Source organism: Myotis daubentonii, chromosome 9 (genome assembly GCF_963259705.1).
Source record: "Myotis daubentonii chromosome 9, mMyoDau2.1, whole genome shotgun sequence".
NCBI classification, from domain to species: domain Eukaryota; kingdom Metazoa; phylum Chordata; class Mammalia; order Chiroptera; family Vespertilionidae; genus Myotis; species Myotis daubentonii.
In genome coordinates this window covers 76144779-76172131 of record NC_081848.1, presented here as the reverse complement: position 1 = coordinate 76172131, position 27353 = coordinate 76144779, and the positions used below count along the sequence as shown (strand labels likewise).

At 42.5% G+C, this 27353-nt stretch overlaps 1 protein-coding gene across 2 annotated transcripts in view; it reads left to right on the top strand.

Moving 5' to 3' along the window:
- The window catches only part of TRIM44 (tripartite motif containing 44), an 88709-nt gene that overhangs the window by 23829 nt on the left and 37527 nt on the right, over window positions 1–27353 (top strand). Inside the window, exons 3-4 of one of the 2 annotated variants that reach the window (XM_059709652.1) lie at window positions 16846–17085; window positions 23630–23649. In XM_059709652.1, coding sequence (XP_059565635.1) covers window positions 16846–17085; window positions 23630–23649 — 260 coding nt within the window. Of the gene's footprint in view, window positions 1–16845; window positions 17086–18426; window positions 18938–23629; window positions 23650–27353 lie in introns of those variants that run through there. The other variant, XM_059709653.1, reaches the window with a different exon arrangement.

Below are 27353 nucleotides of genomic sequence, written 5' to 3'. Positions count from 1 at the left end.
CAGCATGTGACTGAGTGAATAGATGTGGGGCTCAGTGGTAAGTCTAGGCCATCTTCTCCAATCTCCCCACTTTATAGACAAGGAACTGAGGTGCCAACAGAGTGAGGGTTCTTGCCCAAGATTACCCAGGCAGTTACAGAAGAGTTGGAGCTGGTTGACAGCTTTTAGGTCATAGCTCTGTAGTTTTCCCAAATAAAGAGAAGTTTTGTTCATTTGGCAAGGATGTGGAAAAACTGGAACCTTCATAAACTTCTGGTGGGAATGTGAAATGGTGCAGTCACTTTGCAAAGCAGTTTGGCAGTTCCTCAAAAGGTTAAACAGAGATGTCATATGACTCAGCAATTTTATTCTTGGGTATGTATATATATATATATATATATATATATATATATATATATATATATATATATATATATATATCTCCACAGAAAAACTGCACCCTTATTCATACTATAACGTGAAAACAACCCAACTGATGAAAGAATAAATAAAATGTGGTATAGCTATACAACAGAATACTATTTGGCAATAAAAAGAAATTAATTACTGGTACATGCTACAGCAAGGATAGCCCTCAAAAAAAAAAAAAACATGCTAAGTGAAAGAAGCTATTCACAAAAGACCAAATCGCATAATTTCATTTATATGGAATGTCCAGAATAACCAAATTTATAGATAGAAACTAGACGCATTGTTGTCTGGGGCTGAGGGAGATGGAGGAATGGGGGTGGAGGATGACTGCTAATGGAGAAGGAGTTTTGGGAGGGTTGATGAACCTGTTCTAAAATTGATTGTGATGATGATTGTACAGCTCTGTAAATACATAAAACACACACACACACACACACACACACACACACACACTGAATTATATACTCTAAATGAGTGAGTTGTGTGATATGTGAATTTTATCTCAATAAAGCTGTTGAGAAAGATATTTACTATCTGAATCACTCGAAGTGTCAGCTGTGAATGTTCTTCATTTCTCCTTTCCTCTTCTGGACAGGGACCAGGGTCAGAGGCCTGGCACTAGCTTCTGTTGGGGAGGCTGTGTTGGAAGCTATTACAAGCTCGAGCTCTGGACTAGAATGCACTGGGACAGGCCCGACCAGCACTGCCAGCTCTGAGATCTTGGGCAGATCCTTTACTTCAACTCTCCATTTCTCAGATTTTTTGTTTTTTGAACTGCAAAATAGGGGGTAACAGTACATACTTCATATGAGATCGTCCACTTAAAGTGCTTAGTACAATTTCCTGGGAAAGCTTTCCTCCTTCCTCCTGAGAACCACCACTGCTTCCAGAAGAAGGGCAAGAGCTCATGGGGGCAGCTTCCCCCCAATCCCATTGTTCAGGAAACCTAATCCTTGCAGAGGAACATAATTTGATCAGTTAGCACTTCCCAGGATTAATGCCACTTACAGATTGGAGATGGATGTATGTATGTATGTATGTATGTATGTATGTATGTATTTTAAAGGGCTGTTGCTACCTCTTTGAATGATAATGACATGAAAATTGAGTTAAATCTTCACAGTTGGGACCCTTTGGTGTTGCTCCCTGGGTGACTGTTGACTCTGGGCCTTGCATGGCTGCCTTGCCTGAAGTTAGCTCAGTGCAGCTCTATTACCAGTTCACGTCAAGGCAATCTGCCTTGGGAGTGTGCAGCTGTGTGTCCATATATTCCCAATAGAAACAAGAAATCAATGCAAAGAAGCAATTATATTTATTATTTGGAGCAAATCTTTAGATAGCAAAATTGCCCGGTGCCAAATTAAAAGAAATTAAGAGTCACAATAGAAATTGTGTCCCATTTAAGAGACATTAGGGGATATCTCCCCAGTTTAAAGTAAACACCACCGAGATCCTTGTTCCCTTTTTACTTCCCCCTCCCCTGCAGCTTTATCCTCTGGCCTCTTTCAGTTGGAGCCCCCTGAAGCACTGAGGAACTAGAATCCAGGCATTTTAAAACTAGGGTGGACATGGTTTCTGAGCTGCCTGGTGGGTTGGAGTGTTGTTGGAAAGCAAAGCGACTGAGCTTTAAATGGCTTAATAAAATTAACACATTGTGATGTCCTTCTCCCCCTGCTCCAGCTCCTCTCTTCACCGATCGGAGACTTGATAATTTACTCTCTGCCAAAGCTTGAAGGGCTGATTGCGTGGCCACCGTGAAGAGGGGAGTGGAGCTGTCAGGACTTCCCGATAGCAGCCACGCTTCACATTTCTAGTGCGGGATTGTATTTGACATTTAATTTAGGGGCCTGGGTACCTATATGTAATCCTTCACTGCTATAATAGTGATAAAAATCACCCAGACTTTTATTTAAGGACCTACTTCTCCCCTTTCCCCCTCCTATCCTCTTTCCTGTTCAACCTTTCATTCAGCTAGGAAATGAAACTGAGGTTTGCTTAAGGAAAAAGGTGTTTTCTTTGATGTCTTAAGGCTAAAATTATACAGTGTAACTAAGGTCTGTATGTAGGTGCTTGTATGTATATATACAGTCTTCCCTCTATATCCTCAGAGAATTTGGTTCTGGGATCCTCAAGGATACCAAAATTTGAGGATGCTCAAGTAAGTCTCTTATATAAGACTAGGGGCCCGGTGCACGAAATTCGTGCACTGGGTGTGTGGGGGGGAGTGTCCCTCAGCCCAGCCTGCCCCCTCTCACATACTGGGAGCCCTCAGGCGTTGACCCCCATCACCCTCCAATCGCAGGATCAGCCCCTTGCCCAGGCCTGACGCCTCTTCCAGAGGCGTCAGGCCTGGGCAGGGGACCCTCATTTCCCCCCATCACTGGTTCTGCCCCCAGCCCAGGCCTGATGCCTCTGGCCCAGGCGTCAGGCCTGGGCAGGGGACCCCCAGACCCCTCCGATTGCTGTCTCTGCCCCTTGCCCAGGCCTGACGCCTCCACCAGAGGTGTCAGGCTTGGACAGGGGACCCCCATCTCCCCCCGATCACTGGCTCTGGCCCCCACCCAGGCCTGATGCCTCGGCCAGAGGAGTTGACCCTCATCACCCTCTGATCACCAATCACCGGATCGGCCCCTTGACCAGGCCTGAGGCCTCCGGCAGAGGTGTCAGGCCTGGGCAGGGGACCCCCAGCTCGCCGCGGTTGCTGGCTCCACCCCTGCCCAGGGCCTAATGCCTCTGGCCTAGGCGTCCGGCTCGGGCAGCGGGGACCCGCAGCTGCAGTGGCCCCGCGATCGTGGGCTTCGCTTTAGGCCCAGGCAAGGGACCCCTAGCTCCTGGGACTGCCAGCTTCGACCGTGCCCAGCTCCCATCGCTGGCTCCACCCCTACTTCCTGCTATCACTGGCCAGGGCGGAAAAGGCACCTGATTCTCCGATCATGGCTGGGGGGCAGGGCAAAGGCGGCCCCAGGGCCGCCTTTGCCCTGCCCCCCAGCTCTTAGCTCCCCCCTGGGTTTCTGATCACTGTCAGTGGCAGGGGGCTTCTTCCTGCTTTCCCTTTCGCCTCCCTGCATTGTGCCTACATATGCAAATTAACCGCCATCTTGTTGGCAGTTAACTGCCAATCTTAGTTGGCAGTTAACTGCCAATCTTAGTTGGCAGTTAATTTGCATATAACCCTGATTAGCCAATGAAAAGGGTATCGCCGTACGCCAATTACCATTTTTCTCTTTTATTAGTGTAGATGGTGTAGTATTTGCATATAGCCTGCTCACATCCTCTGGTATACTTTAAATCAATTCTGGAGTATTTTAATACCTAGTACAGTGTAAATGCTATGTAAATGTTATACCACACAGGCGTACTACCTCCTTTTATTGCACTTCTGCTTTATTGCACTTCACAGATGTGTTTTGTTTTGTTTTTTTTTTTTTACTAATTGAAGACCCTCCACCAGCAAAAAGATTATGACTTTATAGAAATATTTCTGTATGGGAGGAACAAACTTTCCTCTACCCTCAAGGTTCTTCTGGCTGGTCTAATCATCAAATGAGACAGATTAGCAAGAGAAAATATCCAAATTTAATACATACAAGAGTGAGTCAGAGACCCCACATGCAGGAAAGGTTCAGAGACAGAAAAGGGAGATTGAGGTGTATAAGACATTCTGAGGTAGGGATGAGGTAATGCACCTTGGGGGCTTCACTGGGTCTTTGCAGGAAGATTACAAGAGCAGATGTTTAGTAAATAAAAGTTTGCCCTGTCATATAGGTGGGTAGAAAGGCTATCACTGATAATCTCTTACTATGGGCAAGGCCCCTAATTCAAGCTCTTCTAGGCAGTAAAGGAGGAGCAGAAGTTTCTCTTGAGCCTGAAACTAAAACTGTCTTTAGCGCAACACAATCTGCATACCACAGAGGCACATTTTGGGGTGACTCTTTCTGGACCCCCCACACTTGCTTTATTGCAGTAGTCTGGGACTGAACCTGCAATATCTCCAAGGTATGCTTCCATTCTTTAGGAAATAATGACCAGAAAAGTCTGTACATGTTCAATACAGACACAACCATCATAGACATTACATTGCTGCTGGTGTGTAACATAGTATACACCAGCAGCAATGTAACATTATTTTCCAAATATTTTTGATCCCTGGTTGGTTGAATCTGCGGATAAAGAACTCTAGATACAGAAGGCCGACTGTAAAAATAAAATTTGAGAACCACACCTCTTATCTGATTGAGTCTGCATTTAGCCAAATGGCAAAATCCATCAAGTCTCTGTGTCTGTGTAGAGAATTTTCATTCAACCCAGTAATCCAATTGATGACCATCCCCTTGTTGAATGGCTTTTGTTTATTTCTGTAGTAGGTGACATAGATCCTGTGATACCTTCTGACTTTCTAATTCAACCTGGTTAGATATTATAATACCCATTTAACAGAGGAAGAAACAAAGATTTAAGAGGTTGAATGACTTGTCCAAGGCCATAGGGCTAATGCAGCTAATATATTGCCTTTCTGTGATTGCTATAAAGAATTACTAGTAGTTATAGGAAGTAATTAACTTTTTACCTGTAGAAGATGTGTTGGGAATAGAATACCAATATAGAGTTTGTTCAGGAGAAACCAAGATGGTGGCATAGGTAAACACCGGAAGTTGCTGCCTCGCACAACCACTTCAAAAATACAACTAAAAGACAAAACGGACATCATCCAGAACCACAGGAAGGCTGGTTGAGTGGTAATTCTACAACTAGAAGGAAAGAGAAAAGCACACTGAGACTCAGAGGAGGTGTGGAAGTGAAGTGCAGTGGTACGGAGGCGCACATGGGAAGGGCTGGCAACTGAGCACACGGTTGTCTTTGGCAATCGGGAGGGAGTCTCAAGCTCCTGACTGCTCTGAACTCCAGTTCTGGGCAAGTCTCTGGGGACCCAGACTCACACGGGGAGAAACTGGACTGTCTGGCATCGGTCGGAACTCGAGGACAGCTTTCTCTCAGAGGGGCTTGCAGTGATTACCAGGACACTGAGACTTGGGGCCTCTTAGGGTAGGACTGAGGAGCAGCCATAGCTGCTTGCTCTGCCCTATTGATCCCCTGAGACCCCGCCCCACCCAAGCTGTACGCAGAGGCTTTTGCATATGAAAGGCCTGGCCCTTTGCAATCTGAAAATTACCTAACAAACTGCAGCTGGGTCAGAGAGACCCAGAACTTCCAAAAGTAGGCCCAAGGCCCCACAGCAGCTTGCATTGCTTCACAGCTGGGCCTCATCTGGGCACCTCCAAACCCCAAACAAAGAAGAGGAATCTGCAGATCTCTCCATAGCTCCTGCTGGGTAGCCTCAGGCAGAGGCTAAATTAGCACCTCCTTAGAGATCCAATAGCCAGTGTACCCAGTGGTCAGAGTGGGATCATCCAGATTACAACTCCTCAGATCCATAAGGGACACACTCAGGGGGCAGACTCAGTGAGCACCAAAGCCCCACTGAAGCAAGTCTTGCCCCAGAAGGGCATCTCCAGCACAGAAGTTCTCCCACTGCAGACACAGCTGATTCTCACAGACAACTGGCCTGGAGGTCAATTCCTCCCAGTGATACCTACAACAATCAAGGCTTAACTACAACAAGATTGTGCACAAAGCCCACAAAGGGGTGCACCAAGAGTGTCCACCTCAGGTAATTGGGAAGACTGAGCCACTGGGACCTATAGGACACCTAGCACAGAAAGCCACTCTATCAACACAGGGAAGCATAAAAAATGTGGAAACAAAGAAACAAGTCACAAATGACAGAAATGAAGGAAAGCAAACTACTGGATATAGAGTTCAAAACCACACTTATAAGGTTTTCCAAGAATTTTCTAGAAACTGCCGATAAATTTAGTAAGATCCTCAATAAGTCTAGTGAAACTGCCGATAAATTTAGTGAGACCCTCAAGAAATCTAGTGAGATCCTCGAGGTTATGAAAAAGGACCAACTAGAAATTAAGCATACACTGACTGAAATAAAGAATATTATACAAAGTTCCAACAGCAGACTAGAGGATCGCAAGAATCAAGTCAAAGATTTGAAATACAAAGAAGCAAAAAACACCCAACCAGAAAAACAAAAAGAAAAAAGAATCCAAAAATATGAAGATAGTGTAAGGAGCCTCTGGGACAACTTTAAGCGTAACAACATCCGAATTATGGGGGTGCCAGAAGAAGAGAGAGAGCAAGACATTGAAAAAGTATTGGAAGAAATAATGACAGAAAACTTCCCCTACCTGGTGAAAGAAATAGACTTACAGGTCCAAGAAGCGCAGAGAACCCCAAACAAAGGAATCCAAAGAGGACCACACCAAGACACATCATAATTAAAATGCCAAGAGCAAAAGATAAAGAGAGACTCTTAAAAGCAGCAAGAGAAAGAAACTCAGTTACCTACAAGGGAGTACCCATAGGACTGTCAGCTGATTTCTCAACAGAAATTATGCAGGCCAGAAGGGAGTGGCAAGAAATATTCAAAGTGATGAATAGCAAGAACCTACAACCAAGATTACTCTACCCAGCAAAGCTATCATTCAGAATTGAAGGTCAGATAAAGAGCTTCACAGATAAGAAAAAGTTAAAGGAGTTCATCACCACCAAACCAGTATTATATGAAATGCAGAAAGGTATCCTTTAAGAAGAGGAACAAGAAAAAGGTAAAGATACAAATTATGAACAACAAATACACATCTTTCAACAAGTGAATCTAAAAATCAGGGGAATAAATAGTCTGATGAACAGAATAAACTGGTTAAAAGAATACAATCAGGGGCATAGGAAGGGAGTGGACTGACTATTCTCGGGGCCAGGGAAGGGGTGTGGGTGGTGCGGGAAGAGACAACAAAAACCATACACCTATGGATGAGGACAGTGGGGGGTGGGGTAAGGGCAGAAGGTGGGGTGGGAACCAGGTGGAGGGGAGCTATGGGGGGATAAAAGAGGAACAACTGTAATAATCTGAACAATAAAGATTTAATTTAAAAAAAGACTTTTATTTGAAAAAAAAAGTTTGTTCAGACTTTCGGTCAGGGGGACAGTATTTTGAGTATGACATGATTTCCTTTGCTTTTATGGTGAAAGAGCACAGGCATTGGAGTCAGATGACATGAGTCTCTATAATGACACTTATTTTCTGTATTACTTGATTTGTCTTAGCCTTCAGTTTCATCTATAAAATAGGACTAATCGTATTATATTTTTATTAATGGGTACTCTGAAAACAAACTTTTGCAGAGGAGATGAGGGTTAATGGTATCATGGCCTTTGGGGGCCTGAAAAGTATTTTAGCAACTGTAGTTAGTTAACAAGCCCTATGTTTGTTAAGTAACCAGATTGTTAGCTTGCTTAAGGGGGTGTAATAGGGTTGCAGTCTTCCACAGAGAAGAAATACAGTAAGTCCTCACTTAACATCACTGACAGGTACTGCAACTTTAAGAGAAATGACATATAGAGACCAGCTTTTCCATAGGCTATTGGATATAAACAAGAGTTCAGTTTCTGTGGCATCTCAACAACATTATGATGAAATGGAATTGAATGAAATGACATCATTCAGGGACCTGCTGTATGAGAGAGGCAAGCTGTTGAGGAGCTGACTGTATCTACAGACTGTAGGTGCTGAGGAGCCGAATGCGACTCAGACTTCCTGTGAAGTAGACCATATCTGATCTTGTCAAACTAGAAAAGGTAGCCATTTCTCCCTGATAGCCTGTGGCCATTTACTGAAATTGAGATAAGGAGCTTCTGATTGACATCCTTACTCTTCAATGCCTGGGATATGTGGGAAAGTCCTTCCTGTGCTTCTTTGGGGGATCAGAATCTGCACTCCCAAGGGTGTAGTAGGCTGTCTTTCTCCTAGAAGGCTAATTGGGGCTCTCCCTCGGTGAGAGATCAGTGGGTACCACATGAGAAGCACCCGATAGATGTTCACAGTTACTATCTGCATCAGTTCTGCTGATGTTCCTATGTGCCCAGAGCCCTAAGTTCTTTCCATGTATTATTTTTGTGTAAATGTCACAAAATATTTATGAGAACAATAGTATTACTCCTGTTACAAATGAAGAAACTCTTACCGTTCTGAGCTTCAGAAGCATAGTTAGCAGAGGCAGTCAGGACTCAACCCTCTTTTCTCTACCACAGCAAACTATGAGCCTTACTGTTTTCTCTTTAGCAGAAAAGATTCAGAAACCATGAGACCTGCATGTCGGTGCCCTTTCCTGAGTATTCCTGGTGGTGGACAGTCATGTGGGTTTTGTGGTTTTGATAGTTTACAAACAGCTGTGGCTTTGCAGGGAAGGTGTTTGAGTAGAGAATGGATTGGAAATGGAGGGGTGAGTCTTATTTTAAAATTAATTTAATCTTCAGTAGATAAAATAGCCTTTCTTTGTATATTCAACTCTGAGACACTTAAAGTAGCATAGTTCCTGTTTGTTTGGCCCTTGAAACTTTCAGGGTCAGTGTTCACCTCCCACTTCCTACACAATAATTCCTGAAGCAGAAGCTGTCTTTCTAGTTGATGCCCAGGTTAAAGTGAAAAGAAAGCAAGAAAACAAGGTGGATTAGACACTCTCACTCTTGTTTGTTACAGGTCCTGGGTTTCTCTGGAGACTCATTTTTCTACTTTCATGTTTCTACAGGGGAGTTACCCAGCATTTTTTTTTTCTGTTCACTCAGGAAAAGTGATGCTCAGAAGTTTGTGATTGCTTTCTGTATTGCCACCCTGGGGTCAGGCAAAGAGAGAAGCATCTTAAGAGCAAGCGGTAGTATTGATTTAAGGGAGCCCAGCATCCCGTTGAGCTGTTCTCTGGTGCATCCAGTCAGTGCCATGACACTGGGTTACACATAAAGTTGTCATGACAATAAAGTCATAGCAGCTGACAGCATGAATAAGCAGCCTTGGGAGGAGAGGATTCCTGGCAGTGATTCCGTAGCCATAGTGGTTAGATCTCCATCTCTCACACTAAGGGCTGCTTGTCAGTCTGCTGTGACTCCCTCTCTCTCAGCTGAGGACTCCCTTTCCACTTCACAGCTGATTAACAGATTCAGTTCAAGTGTTTATTAGGATCTTTCAAATGCAAAGCCTCTAGGAAGCATAGTCCTGAGCCTCTGATGTTGTGTGTGCCCACCCATGTTTGCATGTATTATTTATGTGCGTGTGTGTGTGTGGGGGGGGGAGGGTGGTCCACGAAAGGGAAAGATTCAGAAGAAGCATATTACAGAGCCATATGCATGAAGCTGGTAAAGAACAATACGTAGAGTGCTTAGGCTCAAGTACCAACATTTATTGTCCTGGGAAGAAGCACTCTGGCAGAAATAGAGGAAGGCTGGAGTATTCTGACTGAAATACGGGGTTCCTATCTGAGAGAATGTTAATCTGGGAATCAAAACCAAGCCAAAGACTAGATAAGACAAAGTAAGGTCTAAACAGCAAGGAGAAGGGAGTAAGGGGTGCATGTAGTTACTAAGTCTGAAGGGCAAAAGGTGGGATTTGAGGGCAGGATTAGAAAGTCAAGAATTCAGGGCCAAGTGGAGATGAAAGGGGACAGAAAGATGGCCTAGAACAACGGTTCTCAACCTGTGGGTCGCAACCCCTTTGGGGGTCGAGTGACCCTTTCACAGGGGTTGCCTACGACCATCGGAAAACACATATTGTTTTTGTGATTAATCACTATGCTTTAATTATGTTCAATTTGTAACAATGAAAATACATCCTGCATATCAGATATTTACATTACGATTCATAACAGTAGCAAAATTACAGTTATGAAGTAGCAACGAAAATAATTTTATGTTTGGGGGTCACCACAACATGAGGAACTGTATTAAAGGGTCAAGGCATTAGGAAGGTTGAGAACCACTGGCCTAGAACAAGTTGGAAGTGGGATTTGAACAAGTTGGAGGTAGGATAAAGATCCGAAACAATTTCTACAAAGATGATCATGCCATTTGTGAACAAAGACAGCTTTAAGTTCTACCTTCCCAAACTGTAAACCTTTTTTTTTCTTTTTTTTTCTTATTTCATTAGGTAGGATTTTCAGTACAGTGTTGAAAAGAGTAGTAAGAGGATACATCCTTGCCTCAGGAAAACTAGTTTCTCACCGTTCAGTTTGATGTTAGCTGTAGATTTTTTGTAGATGTTTTTATGAAGTTGAGAAACTTCTCCTTTATTCCTATTTTGTTGAGAGGGTTTAGCATTAGTGGATGTTAGATTTTTGTCAAATGTTTTTCTGCATCTGTTGATATGATCATGTGATTTTCTCTTTAGCCTGTTGATATGATAGATTATATGAACTTATTTTCAGATGTTGAAGCAGTCTTATATACCTGAAATACATCCCACTTGGTTTAGTGTGTAAATTATTTTTATACATTGTTGGATTCTATTTGCTAATATTTTATTGAGGAATTAACTTTTTCTTTGGGCCATGCTGTTTTTTAAATCCTTACCCGAGGACATGTTTTTATTGATGTTTTTTTCTTAGAGAGAGGAAAACATCGATGTCAGAGAGAAACATCGATCAGTTGCCTCCTGTATGCACCCCAACCAGGGGTCAAACCCACAACCTAGATATATGCCCTGACTGGGAATTGAACCCTCAACCTTTTAGCGTACTGGATGACACTCCAGCCAACTGAGCCACCAGGCCAGAGATGAGACACATTAAAATAATTATTGTTGAAGAAAAACTAAGTGTTATACATTATTGTGGAAAACAGACTGAAAAATAAAAAAAGAAAAATACTCTTAATCCCATCACTTAGAGATAACCATGCTCCACCATTTTGGTATATTTTTATAGTCTTTTATAATAGAAACTAGGGGCCCGGTGCACGAAATTCGTGCACTGGGTGTGTGTGTGGGGGGGGGGGAGAGTGTCCGTCAGCCCAGCCTGCCCCCTCTCACATACTGGGAGCCCTCAGGCGTTGACCCCCATCACCCTCCAATCGCAGGATCGGCAGGGGACCCCCATCTCCCTCTGATCGCATGCTCCACCCCCGCCCAAGCCTGACGCCTCTGACCCAGGCATCAGGCCTGGGCAAGGGGACCATCATATCCCCCCAATCCCCGACTCCGCCCCCCACCCAGGCCTGATGCCTGGGCCAGAGGAGTTGACCCTCATCACCCTCCGATCACCAATCACCGGATCGGCCCCTTGCCAATCTTAGTTGGCAGTTAACTGCCAATCTTAGTTGGCAGTTAATTTGCATATAGCCCTGATTAGCCAATGAAAAGGGTATCGTTGTACGCCAATTACCATTTTTCTCTTTTATTAGATAGGATAACAGCAACTTCATTGAGTGGATTCTTGAGGTAGCTAAGTGTTAACTGAGGTAGGAATCCCATGATGCTCTGTTAACAGAATGGGGGTGATGAAAGGAGGAAAGAGGATATAAATGCGTGCTTCTGTCTAGGCTTCTGATGAAAATAAGAACCATGGTTTGAGGAAGAGATTAAATGTACACTTTAATAACCTTTTCTCTACCCTCTCAACACCCCACTGTAAAATCCCAGCAGGTCAGTCTTTTAGCCAGGTTGTCAGGATAACGTTTGGCAGCACTGACAATGTTGGTCATGGGCTGTAGTTTGTAGTTCATGTCTGCTGTGTTTCTAGGCTGCTGCATAGTTTTCTAACCCTTAGCAATGGGTGGTTGTTTTACTCACAAGTAGTGGCTTTTCCACTCAGACACAAGATACAGAAAGGACTGTCTTCCTGCTTGTTGGTGTAGCTCTTCCCTTGCCTGCCCTCACTGGCGCCTGACAGGGGTTTTGGAAGGAGCTCCCTTGAAGTAAAATGCCAGAATAAATACTGGGTAAACCTTGCAAGACATTTGGCTAATAGAACAAGTATTTTTGAAATTTTTAATCAATGTGGACTCTGATGCTTTTCTTTCATGTAGCTTCCTATACCTGACCCTGTTCATCTTTCTCAGTTTATGTCATCAGCACTTTTCTGGAACAAATCTTTTTTAAGCCCATGATGTCTTCTAGCTAGTATGCTTGTTTTTGTTTTTTTTAATCTGCCTATAATGGAAAAGTAAATAAAACCTTGGTTTCCTTCAGGCCAGCTAGCGAGGAGTTAATGGCCTCCAGCCAGGTCAAGCACATTGAAAGGTATTGTTTTTAGGTACAAGCTCTTAATTCAAGGTTTTATGTGTTTAATTATGTATGTGTAAAGTGCCAGTCTGCATGTCTCTTGGGCCCAGCCTAGCTTGAAATAGTAACTACAAGAGCATATAGAAAGTGCCATGGGATGAGACTTAACTCTTCAGATGTACAGCCTTTATTCCAAGACCCACGTGGTGGGGAATTACATCCCAGTGGGGATAACAGAAGCAGCCTGTTAACTGTGGAAACATCTCAATTAAGAAGAAATAAAATGGAAGAGCCTAAAGCAGGCAGAAAGGGATCATTAGGGCAAATATGTTGTAGCAAAGAGTACACTGGACTGGCAAGAGGGGAGATGGTTTCTAAACCTGACTTTATCACTGCACTTCTCGGGGGCCTTTGCCCCCACCTATACAGTGTGGAGGTTGGACAGAACTCTAATGAAAACAATCAGATGTTCAGTCGTTAGTCTGTCCATTCACAAATAAGCCCCCCCCCATTACAATATATATTATGCTTAAGTAATAATAACATAGTGTTTCACCCTAATGCAACCATAAAAAGATATATCAATATGCTTGTGACCTTAGCCTTTAAGGTTTCAACAACTTAAGGGCCAATCAGTTGACAAGAGGGAGAAAACTCCTTTTAGGTTTTAGAGAGGACCCAGGCCCCTCAGCTGGGGATCACTACCAGTACCCTAGCAGGTTACTTCAAGGAGGAAGGGGAGATTTTTCTTTTAACCAGAGTAGCTCTAATTTTGCATCTTCTATATATTTCGGGATTCCATGTTAATATTTTGGGGTGAGGGAGGGGGAAGTTCTGTGGCTTTTCAAAGGTTTGGCGATTTCTGATAGATGCTATATAAAAGAAACCTTTTACATGACCCATTTCATCATTCCCTGATACATCTAGCCTTCTCTCTTCTCTACATATGTAGAATTTTCTCTTTTAATGTAGCACCACATGCAGTATAGTCAAGAGTACGAGTCTATCACTCTCACCTTTGGGGAGCTATAGGATGGAGGCAAGAAGTCCTGAGAAATGTACTCAGAAGTGATGTCAGTGGTTCCTCGGTAGGAGGTGCTAATGGGAAGGGCCTGCTGCTCTTGGAGAACTGTGAAGTTTTTAGCAGAATGGCTTTGATGGCAAGGAGGTGAAATGGAACCAGAAAGAGGGTTTTAAAAGCCACGTCACCCCTGCTATCGGAGAACCAGAGTACTCAAACTGCCATATGACCCATCCCCCAGGGGTCTCTTCTTTGGGCTCTGAGTTAGAACGGATGCCTTGACTGAGATGTTTGTTTTGCTCTTTTGAAGTAGGGTGGAGAATGCCTATTTGTGAATTAGTAAAGAACTGGAGTAAGAAGACGACGGCCTAAAGGTTTTAGAGAGTGGATGATCCTGCCTTAAATTCTCATTTGTAGCTAGATCTGGATAAAATAAAATATGCCATGTTGAAAAACCTACGTAAAGCAATGGGAAACAGAAATTTTGGCTTTTAAAAACCACAATTTATTCACCTACTGCAGTTTGGCCCAAACCCTTCTTGACTGTGATGTCAGCTTCCTAACTTCAAACCACATGTGTATGTGAGTCTAGTAAAATAGGTTGCTAGTTGGTTTTTATTATGATCTTTATTTTTAGTCACTTGGAACTGTTAAGTTTCTTAGGCATGCAGAGAAATTCATCCCTTTGCTCAAACTTCTTTAGTTTAGTCTTTAAGAGAAGATTCTAAATCCTATAGGACCTAATTTATTTCAGGACTAGAAATCCACTGATAAAAGATCACCATAAAGCTTAACAGTCTTGAAATCCACACACTAAAAATAAAAAGGAATTACGAAAATAAACACAAATCTCAGTTCTCAATCTGATCTAGAATTTGCAGGGACATTAATAACATTTGACACTCCCCTCCCTTTTTCTTTAGCACCAGGGAGAGTACCTGCAGAGAGATATGAATTCCTGAGGGCTTATGTCACTTAGTCACTTGATGTGTGAGCAGATACATATCATGTAGGCCTTGTTTTGCTTTGACATCCTTATGGTACTGTTACATAAGCTGCTTAAAGTATCAAGCCTCTTTTAGTTTTGAAGAGGCCAATTAAAAATGGCTGATCTTCCTTCTCATTTAGTCTTTCTCTTCCTCAATCTCCTTTTCTAGGTTTTCCCAGTTTGACTTCCCTTCTGACAGACTTTTATTTTAATTTTTTTAAATATATTTTTATTGATTTCAGAGAGAAAGGGAGAGGGAGAGAGAGATAGAAACATCAATGATGAGAGAGAATTATTGATTGGCTGCTTCCTGCACAACCCCCACTGGGGATAGAGCTTGTAACCCAGGGATATGCCTTTGACTGGAATCGAACCTGGGACCCTTCAGTCCACATGCTGATGCTCTATCCACTGAGCCAAACGGGCTTGGGACTGACAATTATAGTGAACAGAGCACCAGCCTGGGAACAAGAAGACTGGAGTCCTGCACTGCCTACAAGTGCGCAGCTGTCTTTTCCCTTATCTGTAAAAGAAAGGGTCACTGAGATGACCACTGTTTTCTCCTTCATCTCTGAAATTCTCTGTTGGCATTTCTCCTTTTGTCTACTATCTTACCTCTTCCCTCTTTCCTCCCTCAGCTACTCAGGATGCATGTTGTTTTAAAATACTCATAAAATAAATGTAGTTGTGAGGAAACATCAGTAAATACAGTTGTTGGCAAGATATGGAGTATGGGAGTTCTTATTTTGGTAGTTTCTCACTTTGTTTGCCTTTCTTATGCCCTAGCTAAATACAGCCTACAGTTATATTTTGTCTGCACAATTGTTGTTGCAAAATAAGACAATAATAGTTTCACCCATCAGAAAGTAAAAATGTAAAGGCTGGATAGTATCCATTATTGGTGAAGTTGTAAGGGAAATGCTTACTTTCACACATGGTTGTGGGAATGTAACTGGTGCATTGGTTTTGGAGAGCAGTTTGGCAGTATCAATTAGTATTTTTAAAAGTACATATAAGTTGACTCAGTGATTTCAAAGGTCCCTAAAGAAACTTATATGCAAATATTAAGAGGCATAGTCAAGGATCTTCACTGATATATGGTTTGTAATAGCAAAATATTGGAAATATCCTGTATTTCCATTAAGAAGGTAATGTATACATAAATTTTTTCATATATGTTTAATGGAGATATTTATCAATTAAATAAATAAATACCTTAATATTTTTCAATTTTATCTATTGAAAACATTGATAAATAATATAAATATCCATATATATTCTTATCATACAGATATTAAAAATTGTACAAAGAATGAAGTTGATCTGTAGGTACTAACATATTTTAAATAGAAAACCAAGACACAGACCATATTTTAGCTATGATCAATTTATATAAAAACAATTATTTATATATAAATGATTACTATATATTATACATAACATATTATATAAGTCATATATATAATTTTATAATATTTATATATAAATGGCTGGAAGGACACATACTAAATTGTTAATAGCAATATCCTTCTAAGGAGGAAAATGGTATAAGAATGGTGAGAGAAGGAGAACTTCATTTTTTACCATATATACTCATTTATTAAATTTTAAAAAAGCATTTATGTATTACTGATATAAAAATGAACAAAAGGGAAGTAAAAAAGGAGGATAAAGAATTACTTCCTGCCCTAACCGGTTTGGTTCAGTGGATAGAGCATCGGTCTGCGGACTCAAGGGTCCCTGGTTTGATTCTGGTCAAGGGCATGTACCTTGATTGCGGGCACATCCCCAGTGGGGAGTGTACAGGAGGCAGCTGATCAATGTTTCTCTCTCATCGATGTTTCTAACTCTCTATCCCTCTCCCTTCCTCTCTGTAAAAAATCAATAAAATATACTGGTGTTGCTCAGTGGTTCAGCATCGACCTATGAACCAGGAGGTCGAGTTTCACTTCTCAGTCAGGGCATATGCCTGGGTTTCAGGCTCAATCCCCAGTGTGGGGTGTGCAGGAGGCAGCCAATCAGTGATTTTTTCTCATCACTGATGTTTCTCTCCTTCCCCCTCTCTCTGAAATAAAAAATATATATATAAAAAAGCATTACTTCCTAAAAATGAAAGAGGCAAAAAATTAACAGGAAATTCATTAAAGGTATCTGGGGGACGTTGTTTGGAGGATAGTCCCAAAACGTTAGGATTGGATAGGAGCCATGATTTGTGCTTTGGCATGGCTGCCTAGCACTTACTGTAATAGCTCTAACCTCCCATGTCTTTGTGTGCCCAACTCATTCTTCTTACTTGTCTGTGCGCTACAGGTAACTCGGGACCAGATGAAGGTGTTTATACAGCAGGAATTTAAGAAAGTTCAGAAAGTGATTGCTGATGAGGAACAGAAGGCCCTTCATCTAGTGGACATCCAGGAAGCGATGGCCACAGCTCATGTGACTGAGATTCTGGCAGACATCCAATCCCACATGGACAGGTTGATGACTCAGATGGCCCAAGCCAAGGAACAACTCGATACCTCTAACGAAGCAGCTGAGCCAAAGGCAGAGGTAAGGAAGACTGCCTACAGTTACTAGTAGCAGGACAAGTACGAGGAAACTGACTGCCATGTTTGTTAGCTCTGGAAATGCCTCTTGTGGTCCTTAAGTGTGAATGAATGGGAAGCCAAACTCTCTGATATGAGAGATGATGCTCTAACCACTGAGAAAAACCAGCCTGGGCAGTCAAGCATATTTTCTCTGAAAGTTTTGCTAAGTCAATTAGGCTGATTATCGTTAATTAAGTCAACTTAGACAATAACACAAGGGGGGAGGTGTGATAGGGTCTGAGTGTTTAGACTGGTACGTGTACCGTATGGAAGCACTGGCCCCGGGAAGTACGAGCCAGCACTGGGCCTGGCCAAATATTACTCCACCATGACTTAAAGGAATATAGTCACTGGGGGCAAATACTAATCACAGTTACTAAGGAAAGCCAGAAATCAGAACCAGAGGAGAAGGCTGCTGACAGGTCCCAAGTTGGGAAATGAGCCTATAAATGGAGTAATCGTAGGCATGAGGACTGGGCTGAATGAGAATAAGTCAGGAAGTGGAGCGTAAAGCAGGTCAGAATGAACGGTTTTGGTCTGATTCTGTGGATAGTGAAAGGATTCCTTGGCTCGTTTTTATATGGAGCCAACTTTATAAATGGGGGCATAACTGCTGGATTAAGAGAGGCGTGTTGGTTAGGACATTGTGAGGATCAAGAACAGACTCTGAAAGAAAGACGATAAATGTTGAGTCACTACCATGAATATAGTCATTATGTTCAGTGTTATTTTCTCACTGGAATAAAGGGTCTCAGACATTTTACAAAACAACATGTGCAGGCAGTTAGAATCTATTTCTAAAATTAATTTAAGGCAGCTAACATTTTAAAAATACATAAAATTTATACCATTTTTCAGCCAGTGGGGAGAGGCTGTTGTTCATCAGATTTCCTAGCATTCTGTTGAAAATTCTCGTCAAGCTTATGCCAGATGGAAACCCAGGAGAGTCCTGTGGACTTTTCAGGACTCAGTAAGCTCAGCTTTAACTAGAAGTCTTGCCTGGGGACAGGAGAGCCTAGGCACAGAATAAGCAGCCAATAGACAGCCAAGATATAATCTAGGAGGCAGGTACTATCTAAGGCATTCTGACAGGAAAGGTGGGACCACTGGACAGTTATCTACTTCACTCACCCAGGGCTCTTGATTAATTTTTATGAATGTGTAAAAGAACAGAATAGCTCTTGTTCTTTTCACTTCATCCTCCTCAGAATTAAGACAGTGTGTGTCTGAAAAAGTTTCTAGATAGGAAAGAGAGCACTTTGTAGCCATAAGTTCATTTAATCTCATTATCTCCATTTTACAGATTGGATACTGAGATGTAGAGAACTGCAGAGAAACTGACACAACAGTGTTAGTTAGTAGAAACATGGAACCAGGATTCTAATTTCAGTCTATCCTATTCTACTGCCTGTGCTTTGTCCCTACTCTATTAAGGAGAATCAGTGTCCTAGGACCTTTTAATTGTAGAGGTTGTCACTTTTAAAAACATGTTTTAGAGAGAGAGGATGGGAGAGAGAGAGAGAGAGAGAGAGAGAGAGAGAGAGAGAGAGAGAGATGCGAGAGAGAAGCATCAATTTGCTGTCTCCTGCACGCCCCCTACTGGGGATCAAGCCCAAAACCCAGGCATGTGCCCTGACCTGGGATCGAATTTTCAACCTCTTGGTGCATGGAATGACACTCAACTAACTGAGCCACACTGGCCAGGGCCACTTTTATGTTTTTATAAACAAAAAATTAAACCAGAGTTAAGTCAAGGGATCCATGCCAAATTCTCCTCAAATTGGACCCTCACATTTATTCTGTATGTTGATTAAGTTGTTTTTCTTTTTCAAAAATAAAATTTAATTGAGAAATAGCCCCTTCTCTTATATTTTCATTTCAATAAATGTGTGTTGCCCCTCCCCAACATTAACTGTACTATATGGTTAACTGATGGAATTATTCTTAGGGAGGGAACATAGTACACAGTACATGGCACATTTTTTAATACTTGACTTTGGCATAGAATTTTATAAAAATATAACTAAATTCAGGCCAAAGAAGAAGAAAGGAGGAAGGGAGGAAGACATAATTATAAGGCAATTCTGAATAGGTCAGCAGACATTCAGAGGGTTGCTAATCTTGCTAGTAAAAGTAATGTACATGCTATTCACGCTATCTGAAAACGCACATCTCTAGCCTGAAAGCCCAGCCTTTAAGATCAAACCTCATTTGGAAATTTTTCCTCCCTGGCAGACTGAATGGGGTGGTCCTCTCTGTCCTCCACATCTGTATGGCTCACACTTCTGGACTAGTATTTAGAACAGAAAACCAATAGAGACAGCATCTTTCAGGGTCTCCCTCTTTGGATTTCAATTCCTTGTGAATGGAAACTGTGTTGTTCATCTCTTTCTTCACTGCACCTAGCATAGCACATGGCAAATTTTTTAATACTTGACTTTGGCAGAGAATTTTATAAAAATATAACTAAATTCAAGCCAAAAAATGAGAGATTTTAAAAACCAGTGATGAAATGTACACAGCTGTAATCATTCTGTGGACAGTTTACAAAAGTATTCACTAAAAATGTCTATACCTTTGATTTAGTAATTGCCTGCAACATTCCATGCAGCATTATAAATTATAGTTCACAGTTGGAAATAATTGAAATGAGGTAAAAGTGAAATTTGTATCACTGACGTAGGATTCAAACATTATGTTTATGAAGAATTTCTAGTAATACAAGGAAAATTTTAGATATGATCTTTAAAAAAATGGAGTTAGGAGATGAAAGTGTTAACCAGCCCTATTGGGGTAATATTTTTCAATACATGCATGTATCAAATCATCACACTGTACACCTTTAACTTACTTATGTTATCCTATATAATAAAAGGCTAATATGGAAATTGTCCCCTCAGGAGTTTGACTGGGAGACTGGGAGTTCGATTGCTCACTATGATGTGCGCTGACCACCAGGTGGCAGCGTGGAACACTGCAGGCAACCAGCGGCAGTGGGGCGCTGAGGGAGCGAGGGAAGGAGGAGGCGGGGAGGCCATGAGGTGGGGAACCACGTGGTAGCATCCCGTTGGTGGCGAGGGAAGGAGAAAGGAGGTGGGGAGGCTGGGAAGCGGGGAACCTGACCAGCCCTGATCACCGGCCAGGCCTAGGGACCCTACCCATGCACAAATTTCGTGCACCGGGTCTCTGGTATATCTATAATACTCAACTAAGCTGTTAAAACACACATACATACACACACACACACACACACACACACGCAAAAATGGGGCAAATGCAATACCTGATGATAACTATCAGTGTATGTTTGCCTTCTGCTGTGTATATACGTTTTAAATATCCTATATAATAAAAGACTAATATGCAAATCAACTGAAAGGAGGAACACTAGTGGAATGACCTGTCACTATGACATGCACTGACCACCAGGAGGCAGACGTTCAATGCAGGAGCTGCCCCCAGCCTGTAGGCCCTAGGCCAGCCAAGGCGGGTGCCAGCGGGGGCCCCTCCAATTGCTCCACTAGTCGCCCCGCAGAGGGAGGTGACCAGCGGTGGTGGAGGCAGGGCCAGGGCTGGCAAGCGGGCGGCGCCAGGCTGGCCAAGGCAGGTGCCAGCAGGGGCCCCCTGATCGCCCCACAAGTCACCCCACAGATTGGCCCTGATCGCCGGCCAGGCCTAGGGACCCTGCCCATGCACGAATTTCATGCATCGGGCCTCTTGTTCTATAATGACTAATAAAGCAATAGCTTCACTTATTTGAAGAGGGGAAAGACCACATCTTTTTAGACTTGTGGGACTAGTAATGAAATTCTTCCCCTACCCTGTATTCTATAATGTGGCCCAGAAAAATTTTATTAAAAACACATGTTTAAAAAGAAATGTCATCAGGAAACCTGTAATCTTTGGACTCCTTCATCCAGAAGCTCTGTGATTCTACTTGGTCTAATCACACTCATCTGTACTAAAGGTTTCATAAAACAAACACACTGTTAATGGGCTACTTTTAGAGTAATCTTCATGAATCAACAGCAAGTAGCACTTGGGCAGGTGGGATATCTAGACTTTTTAAAGTTTATTGAGATATAATTTACTAGAGGCCCGGTGCACAAATTCATGCACAGGTGGGGCCCCTCTGGGTGGCCTGCAGGGATTGGGCCAAAACCTGCAGTCCAACACTGCCTGCAGTTCTTCTCTGCCGCTCCTGGTCATCCCGGCCCCACTGTGCCTGCAACAGGCTTGCGCCTAATTAGTTCCAATCAGGAGAGGCTCACGCTGATGCAGCAGCAGTCGACAGCCATGAGCCCTGCATCTGGTGCCCTCCCGAGGCGAGTGGCCTGTGGGATCAGGCTGAAAATGGCTCTCCAACATCCCCCGAGGGGTCCTGGATTGCGAGAGGGTGCAGGATAGGCCAAGGGAACCCACCAGTGCACGATCAGGCCAGGGAGGGACCGTGGAAGGGCTCCAGGGAGTGTCCTGCCCATCTCGCTCAGTCCCAATTGGCCAGATCCCAGCAGCAAGCTAACCTACCAGTCCGAGCATCTGCCCCCTGGTGATCAGTGTATGTCATGTCGACTGGTCGACTGTCTGCCCTCCGATGGTCAGTGTACATCATAGCAAGCGGTTGAGTGGCCTTAGCATATCATTAGCATATTACGGTTGAACAGTCGACCGGACACTTAGCATATTAGGCTTTTATTATATAGGATAATACCATAAAATTACCTGTTTTAAGTTTATGTTCAATGACTTTAGTAAATTTACAGTTAGGCAGCTATTATCACAAACTTGTTTAAAAACTATATATATATATACATATATATATATATGTAAAATTACATATATATATAGCCATTGAATTATGACTATTTTTCCTTCTTAATCTCTTTAAAGTATATGCCTATTTAAGCAAAAATTTTAACTGTCTTGCAGTGTTCATAACATGTAGATTCTGTAATATTTGATACTATAACAAAGAACATGGAAAGAGGATAAATTGGCCTGTAGAGTTTCAAGGTGTCTACATTTAATTTTAAGTGATACAATTTAATTTTATGGAGCCTCAAAATTTAAGGATTTCTATCATAATTCTTATTAGAAGTCACTAAAAATAAGACAAAATCATAAAGCTAAAAGGCCAATAGATATATTAAAATGGAATTCAGTGTTTCAAAAACCCAAAAGAAGGTAGGAAAAGACAACAAGAGGAACAAAAACAGAGGAACAAACAGAAAACAAATCATAAAATGGTAGAGCTAAATTTAACCATATTAATAATAACATTTAAATGTTAATGGACTGTACATTTCTATTAAAAGGCAGAGATTATCAGAATGGATAAAAGAGTAAGACCTAGTTACACGCTGCCTAAGAGAGACAGACTTTCACAATACAGACAGACTGAAAGCAACTGGATGGAAAGAGACATACCATGAAATCAGTAAGCATTAGGCTGGATTGGCCCTGTCAACATTAGATAAAACAGATATCAAGACAAAGAGTATTATCAGAGAAAAAGAGTAACTTTTCATGATGATGCAAGGGTCAGTTCTTCAGGAAGATGTAACAGGCATTCACATGTATTTGCTTATGATAAGACTCAAAATATCTGAAGAAAAATGGACAGAATTAAAGGGGGATGGATAATTCAATAATTATACCTGGAAAGTTAATACCTCTTTCTCAGTTGATAGAATGCACACAAGTCAGTAAAAATCATAAGTTACCTGGACACGTAATTAATATTTAATAGAACACTACACCCCAAAGTATAGAAAAATCTAGTTTGGACAAGAAAGAGGCTCATTGAAATAATTTTTTTATCACTGATAAAGTTAGGATCAGAGGATGAAATACCTGGAAAAATAACACTCACACATTGTTTTTGCAGAGTGAACAAGAAGAAACAGAAACGCCATTGTTTGGCTGAGAGTGATCTGGATCATCAAATGCCAGAACTACCCTTTTACAGAGAAAACCAAGGTCCAGATTAACTCATTAGCTTGCCCAAGGGCACAGCGCTAATAAATAACAGAGCTTGGACCAGAATCCCAGTTTCCTAAGGCCCAGCTCAGTGCCCTTTTCACGACGGTGTTCTGTATATTAGAGTTGCTGTGTTTCTCTTTGGAGAAAAAAATGCAAGACCAAGGCAGAAATGAGTCTTTGAGGGAAACCGCTTGATACCTTGGGAGCTGGTCAGCTTTTGCCTAAGACCCGCTGCTATTTTGGGATCTCAGTTTGCTCAGAACTAAATACTGCCAACCATACAAGTAAAACAGCAAAGCTATTATTTAAGCCGCCTAGATCTGCTTGCAAGGGCAAATGATCAGTTTGCCTTTGTTGGGCAGTTTGAACACAGGATTGGGTTAGCCCTTGTCTTAGCCCCTAGACATGCTGATTTGTCTCTTGTTAACAATAAACACACACTTTGCTCTCAGGTTGGGAAAGGAAGTCTAAATCGGTTTCTTCCGATGCCAATTTCTAATGCTGTTTCTTTCTGTTTCTTTCAGGGTGACGAGGAAGGACTCAGGTAAGATCACATTATTGCTGCTTGTCTGTTTTCAGAATTGAAGTAGAGTGACATTGTGGCCTTCTAATGCCCCGTGAGATATGGACAGCCAAGGAACAGCACAGAAAGGGGATCTCCATCCTAAGCCTGGGCTTTGAAGATCTTATTTTGTAAGATTCCCATCTCCCTCTCATCCATGCCTTTTCCTGCCTGTAACCTTCAGATAAAGGTAGACTTTAAAGTATGTAATGGCACTAACTTTGCTTTATTCTTTTGTACATTCCAAGTATCTGTTCAGAAGAGGGGGCACTGTATTTGAATGGTAATTAGGCTCCCAGGTGGACCGACTAGATAAGTTTTTGCATTGTTCCTTCTTGATTGGAATTGGGTAACTTTTTTTAATGGGCTCTGGACCCATTATTATTTATTTCTGACCTATGATATCTTTGTGGCCAATTCAAGACGCCTACACAATGAGTCCTAGATCATAGGAACACAAAATTTTGTTTAGGGAAAAAAGTGTTCCTTTGTGCTTCTGTATCACCGTGTGAAATTTAAAAGTGAATTTCATTTTGGCCTCAGCCTCGCAGTGAACCTGGAGTTGGTGTACTTACCATCCCTGTCTTTCTGCTCAGGTGGTGAGCACAGGCTCTCGGAAATGCAGTAGCTGTGCCATCAACACAATTGAGGGGCAAGAGTAAAATACAATGTCCAGATGGTCCCCTCTGCTCCGCAGGATCAAGGACTGCTAAGGCCATGAGGTATTAGAAAGGTCATCCAGGCCACTGCTGTTCAGAACTTTAGTTGTAGCAGAAGCACCCTTTTTTTCAAGCGGTCTTTAACTGGAACTCCAATGCATAACAACAATTCTTGTCTGGTTAAAGTTGGGGCCCACATCTGCTGGTGAGCCGCCTCTCTTCCTTACAGTAGACCACAAGGGACTTCTGTAGAAACCTAGATTCCCTCAGAACTCAGTTTGAAAATCACTAATGTAGTTTAGGTTTCTCACTGAAAGAAGCTAAATGAATTGTCCAAGGTTACTTTACTGGGGAGCCAGGATTCTGCCCTTCTTTGTTTGGCTTTATTTGCAAAGCAACAAGTACAGTCCTTTATTTCCCCTTTCCTGAGCCCCACATCCCGAGCCTCTTTTTTCATGCCGAGTACTATTCCCACATCTGCATCTCCTGGTTCTTCCCTCCCTTGGGAACTGTGGTTCTCAGTCTAGATCTAGCTAGCTCCTTGTCTACTATGGCAAAGCCACGGGTGCCCTGCTTTAAGCCTACAGAGCCTCAAGGAATCCCTTCCAACTTCATCTTCCAGCCATTCTCAGGAACACACCCCTCCCTCCCTCCCTCCCTCCCTCCCTCCCTCCCTCCCTCCCTTCCTTCCTTCCTTCCTTCCTTCCTTCCTTCCTTCCTTCCTTCCTTCCTTCCTTCCTTCTCTCTCTTCCTCCCTCCCTTTCTTTTCTTATGACCCTACTCTATGTGAGGCACTGTGCTATATCCTGGATAACTGGATATAATGGTAACTACAACAGACATAGTCCCTAATCTTGTGGATCCTAAGTCTAGTGGGAGAGATGAGCATATAACCAGGCACCTATATGGGTGTGGGGGAAGTGCTATGATAAGGGAAGTTTTGGCTACTTTAATAAGGGCTCCTGCCCTAGCTAGTTTGGCTCAGTGGATAGAGCGTAGGCTCGCGGACTGAAGGGTCCAGGGTTCGATTCCAGTCAAGGCACATACCTTGTTTGCAGGCTCGATTCCTGGCCCTGGTTGGAGCACATGCGGGAGGCAACCAATCGATGTGTCTCTCTCACATCGATGTTTCCCTCTCCGTCTCTCCCCCTCCCTTCAAAAAAAGGGGGGGGGGATCCTAAGTGAGTCTTGGAGGAAAAGGGGAGGCTTACCAGAAAATGTTATATATAAACAGAGGTCTGAAAAATGAGGCAGACACAGGTGGAACAGGGGTAGAGGTTATTCTGGGGAACAACTTATGTAAAAGCTCTAGACAAGAGAACAGTGGAGGCAAGAAAGCAGAGTCTAGGTCATTTAGGGCCTATAGGCCTCCTTAAGGTATTTGAGCCCTACCCTGCAGGCTGGGGGAAGACACTGAGGAATTTTAAGCACCAGAGCTTGGGAGACTAGTTAGACTATGCTCGTGAGGATGAAAGCCTAAATCAGTGATGGCGAACCTTTTGAGCTCGGCGTGTCAGCATTTTGGAAAACCCCAACTTAACTCTGGTGCTGTGTCACATATAGAAATTTTTTGATATTTGCCACCATAGTAAAACAAAGACTTATATTTTTGATATTTATTTTATATATTTAAATGCCATTTAACAAAGAAAAATCAACCAAAAAAATGAGTTCGCGTGTCACCTCTGACACGCGTGTCATAGGTTCGCCATCACTGGCCTAAATCATCATCTTGTCTAATTATTGACTAAATTGTCAGCATTTTGCACAGATCTTTGGTTTAGACACAGTCTTTACTTCATTGGCTGGCACTCCACCTCTTCTCCCAAGACTAGCTCTCTAGCTCCTTAAAATCCAGGCCAAGCAGAGCCCTAGACCTTTGTTTTCCTCCAGAACGAGAGTTCAAACAGGACCAGTAGAAAGAACACACGTTAGAAGTGCAGTGTGCAGACTCCACAGGGTAGCAGTGGCACCTCTGTCTTGCGAGAACCTGATTAGAATGAACACTCTTGTCTGGATGGTCACATGCCAGTCTCGTTGATTGGAAGGATACAGGGCCCTTATGAAGAGATTAACTCCCTTCAAAGGTACTATTCAGAGGGAGAGACAGGCTTTAGAATTTAATAGCTGAATCTTCGTGTCATTTTGAGCAGATAGTCATGAAGCATGGCGTTTCTTTACTAGCAACCACGATGTCAAGCTGTTTCCCCCAGCCAAGCTGCCATGGTGTCAGCGGGGATTCTGTTAAACTGGGACTTGACAGAACCGCTTTTTGGTACAATGAACACTTGAAAAGTATGTTCCAATTTGGCAGGAAGAGGAGTCAGATTTTCTCTTTAACCTTTAAATTCATACTTGTTGGTTCCATTCAGTTTGTTTGTGTTGAACTACCATTTGGCTCAATTTATTCCGATTAGCACTTCAGGGCATTCTGCCTTTGATGGGAAAGTTCTCTTATTTTATGATAGACACTCTCCCTCTCAATAAGCCAAACAGAGTTTTGCTCCTGACGTTTCTTTACTGCTGACAGTATTAAATGAGGGTGTGAAGTGTAAGGGTGACAGAACGGGCAGCTTGGGTCTGCCTGCACAGGGGATGGAGGAGAAATTCATCTGGAGAGCCTGAGCCCCAGGTCTGCTTGGATTAGTGAGCCTGTGTGTCTTTGCCAGCATTCCTTCCCCACAGTCACATTCCCACAGTCTGCACAGAAGTTCAGGGAGCATTGGATTCCAAGCCCTATTCCCGGTGGCAGGAACAAAGCAAGAGTCTTGCCCTGTTGAAATGTACTGGTCTGTAATAGATCTATGTTTTCTCTTTCCTTCTTACCAGCTGGAGTCTCCCTGCCTTCTTTCCTCTTTTTCAGTTTTGATTTCGCAAGCTGTTTGACATGAAGTGGCCAAATATCTGTACTGCTGGTCATATCTTTTTCTTGCCCTGAATTTTATTGTGTAGTTGTGCTGCTAATTAACAACAGTAATGATCAGAGCTACCATTTACTGAAGGGTTACTTTCTACAGTGTTTTATAT